Genomic DNA, 4,021 nt, shown 5'->3' with positions numbered 1-4,021 from the left:
ATGATACATTTTTGAATGGCCTTCAATATTAAGGGCGTGTCATTATTTCTAATCAGACAAAAGGGTGTGGTAAATTAAAGGTACCTGGACTACAACTGTGAACAGAAGTTGTGCAGCACTGAAATTTACAGCCAGGAATCTATTTCCACAACCCCTTAGTATTATAAGGCTGTTATGTGACTCTTGACACTGATGTAACTCTTGACAGATTAATAGCCTGTATATTACAGGAACATCAGGTGAATTAAGGTCACTATGCTCCTGAAAAGTGTATGGGCTAACAGCATGTAATCTTTGTTGATCAATCTCCTATGGTGAGAGAGCTTTATGATTGGCTGGCAGTTGCAGAGCGTTGCTTTCTCTCAAGTAACAGCATGCACTGCAGCTCTGCCAAGTGAGTCCAACAGCCAATGTCATTCACTGCATCACGTTCACCATGCAAACATTGCCATGTGATAGGGAGCTGGATAGCGAATTGCACTTTAGATGAAGTCGTAGATGAAGTTCAGTTCATGGTAAACACACCCGAGGGCCAAATTATTCCTTGGAAAAGTGATATATTAGTTAACAGTAGAGGATGCCCTCTTCTCTTTTACTGAATCAAAGATATATATGATAAAGGTCAATTATTCCAATACAAGATCTCTGGGAGCATCACATTACATATCCATCAAGTTCAACTCTACCAAATATTTTGTGAAGTCAACTACATATTTTTGCTGAGTTTCAGCCCAAATGAGACACACTACAAAGGGCTCTGTCTGTCATGTAATCTCTGAACTGTATGTCCCATAGGACAGGATCTCATTGTCAAACTCGGATGAGTAACTTGACTGTTAGCTCAGGGTTTATTTATGTTGAACAATGTCATAATTCTTCTATTGTTTTTCAGTGGATGCAACACTAGGAAGAGCCTTATATGGTGTCAGCACATACTCAATGGAAGGAAGAAACCCAATGACCCCCAGTTTTGGCAGAGCTCCAAGTCCTATCAAAGTCAAATGAATAGACACGGTACACTCAATACACTGTTTCCCCAGTTCCCCTCCCCTCTCCGACAAGGACAGAGTCATACTAGTAAAATGGGAACATCCCTGCAACAGGAATACAACCAGCTGCTAGTGCAGACCACATACAAACAGGAATTGTTGTTGATCAGCCAGCTGTTTACTGTATGTCTCAGTCATAGCGGAAGAGAATGAGTAAATCGGTATTGTACTCTGAACCTAGTAAACATCTTTCACATATAAATGAAATCCATTCCCCATAACGACTTTATTTTAAGCCTTGCGAAGTGTGAAGGAAATACACCACATACCCGAATGACTTGCAATTGCAACGCAGCAGCAGGTCTAGGGACAGGCTGTAGTACAGACATGCACCACGTGAACACGATAGTCGTCCCTTATATGGTCATGAGTGCGCTCTTTGACTGGAGCGTTTGAGTTCAGTACGATTTAGAGAAATCAGAAATGTACTCCGTGTTCTAACCTGTTTTGCGCATAATAGATCGTGCATTCTGATGCATTGACATGTACATCTGCACATATAATGCTTAAAACAAACATCATCGTTTATTACCATAATGTAATAATTGTTATTTATATAATCCGAACATTAATCAATTATGGTTATTTTAAATATCTAGCAAATCGTCGTCAAACAATTGAAATAAGCAGCATTTTAGAGTGGAGGGATGATATTGAAAATAATATTGCACGAAAACAATTGAATGATAGCTAATTGAGATAAAATACTTCGCAGTCAAAGGTTTTTGATTTCATGGGTTGTGGAATATAGCAATTTGCAACAAGAAATAAGTCAGAGGTGTATGACAATTTGGTGTTATTGTAAAAACATACGTTTATTTGACCCACATAACATAGCTAGACAGTTACGAGTTATGTATTATGGCCAGTTGGCTAGATGTGCCAAGACTGAATAAAATCAGGGGAATCGTGCAGGTTTGTCTTTAAATAAGATATGAATAGTCAGAGTTGTGTTCAGAAAATATGTCATACATAATAAGGAATTCTATAATTAAATAAATAAATTAATACTTTGTACGGAAAATAATAGAAATTATGATTCCCACTATTTGAAATCATTTCAATGATGATCGCACCCACATTGGAAATGGTACATTCCGGATCATACGTCATCCATTGTTTACAAAATATCGAGGGTCGCTTGCTTACTTGCTTTTCTGCCGAGCAACGTGGTGAGAGGAAGGAACTGAGCTACACTCCCATTCATTTCGAAACTACAGCCAAGAAACACACAAAATACAACAAAATGCCTTGTCGAAAGGAGAACTACATCCTCTTGGAGCAGTCTGTTACCGTCGATTCAAAAGAAGTGGACGCGTTGGTCACGAAAATCGGCGAGGCGCTGCAGCTTCACAACAATAGTGCTAATCAAAAGACGATGTGTCTCCACGGTCTCACCAGCAACTGCAGCAGTAGCAACATCACCAAACAAGCCAACAACAACAACAATGGCGTGGCCCTGCAAAAACGTACCGGGTGCTGCATACGGCTTCGAAACCGGAGGCAACGTAGTAACAGAACTAGTCCATACAGCTTCCCTGGCTCAAGTAACCAGGAGTGGGACAATTTCAAACGTTGGGACCGAAAGGGGATCAACGCAGCTGTCGAGAAGGACGACCCACATCAGTTACTTCAGGAATTAATATTGTCTGGGAATCTAATCAAAGAAGCAGTCAGGCGGCTGCAGTTCTCTACGACGGAGTGTGTGGATATTTCGGACAATCTGCAATGCTGATGATGCGGACAATGTATTAATGATATTTTACGGACAAAACTTAAAAATGTTGCTGACATAGCTAGGTATAACGTTAGACTATACATGTTGAGAACGATTAAATATGTCATGGTGGTAACGTCGTTAGCATGTCTAATTTGTGACCGCTAATTTAGGTTTTTCATTTAGCCAATGAGTTAGCTAGCTAGTTAACGTTAACCATGTTTGCAACTCACTTCATCTCGATGGTTCGTTAGATTTTTGTTTATGGGTGGGAACTGTCCTTTTCACACTTCGTTGGCTTAGTTAGTAACTAGTTATGTAAACCAAGTGAATGCTATGTCAACCAAGTGAACGCTTTGCGTTGACATTGTTTACAAATCTAATCTCAGGCCGCCATCATTGCCTGTTTTGGTCCGTTTGAATCGGGTCGTTTCAAATCTAAGGTTTTACGTTACTAGTTAGCATGCTAGGCTAGCGCCACACTCATACCAGGGTGGATTCCAAACGTCTCCAGCAACGCAACACTGACGGCAGCTTTGTATCTCCTTTACGCAGAAGGAACGGGATCAACAACCAGCTACCAATTCGTGTAAGAGACGGAGGCAGGCGACATTTCAAATGGTTTTGACTAAATGTCTCTTCGAACTGGCTGGGGGCGGTGTATTATTTTTTTGCTTTCATAATGGGATGCGGATGTGTTTCATTTTCCCATTGTCTGTGTCAAGTGATTTACCATGACTACTTCGCAACGAAGTATTTTATAATGTTCCTGAGTATTCAGGCCTTTGTCTTAAAATAAACACGGTGTTTTTTTTTCAATTTTGTGTATGTGTATGCTTTTCGCCATCAGATAAAGGTTCCAATAAAATATAGCTAGTAACTACAGTATTTGGGAAGCCTGTCGACATACTATACAAAACGCTGCCGTATGTACAATGAATAAAAAAATATAGACATGCAACAACTTCACATATTTTACTGAGTTCATGAGGTAATCAGTACATTTGAAAAGTCATTAGTGCCCCAATCTATGGTTTTCACATATGCGTTTGTTAGTCACATATACCTTAAAATAATTAGGGAAGTGGATCAGAATAACAGTATCTGGTGTGATCATTTGACTCATGGAACGCGACATCTCCTCTCGCATTGAGTTGATTGTGGCCTGTGGAATTGTTGTCCCGCTCCTCTTCAATGGCTGTGCGAAGTTGGTGGATATTGGCGGGAACTGGAACCCGCGGTTGTACACGTCAAA

General features: G+C 40.2%; 1 protein-coding gene across 1 annotated transcript; it reads left to right on the top strand.

Annotated features, from left to right (window-relative positions):
• The first annotated feature begins 2,183 nt into the window (after window positions 1-2,183).
• LOC115176643 (GSK-3-binding protein) lies at window positions 2,184-3,585 on the top strand. Its single transcript, XM_029736779.1, has one exon. It carries the CDS (start codon window positions 2,296-2,298, stop codon window positions 2,782-2,784), a length of 489 nt encoding a protein of 162 aa, XP_029592639.1. The 5' UTR covers window positions 2,184-2,295; the 3' UTR covers window positions 2,785-3,585.
• Window positions 3,586-4,021: the final 436 nt, after the last annotated feature.

Source organism: Salmo trutta, chromosome 37 (assembly GCF_901001165.1).
Source record: "Salmo trutta chromosome 37, fSalTru1.1, whole genome shotgun sequence".
Taxonomy (NCBI): domain Eukaryota; kingdom Metazoa; phylum Chordata; class Actinopteri; order Salmoniformes; family Salmonidae; genus Salmo; species Salmo trutta.
This window is presented reverse-complemented; position numbering and strand designations above follow the sequence as displayed.

Coding starts and splice junctions, on each gene's coding strand:
- LOC115176643 (XM_029736779.1), top strand. CDS start 2,296: ATGCCTTGTCGAAAGGAGAACTACATCCTCTTGGAGCAGTCTGTTACC.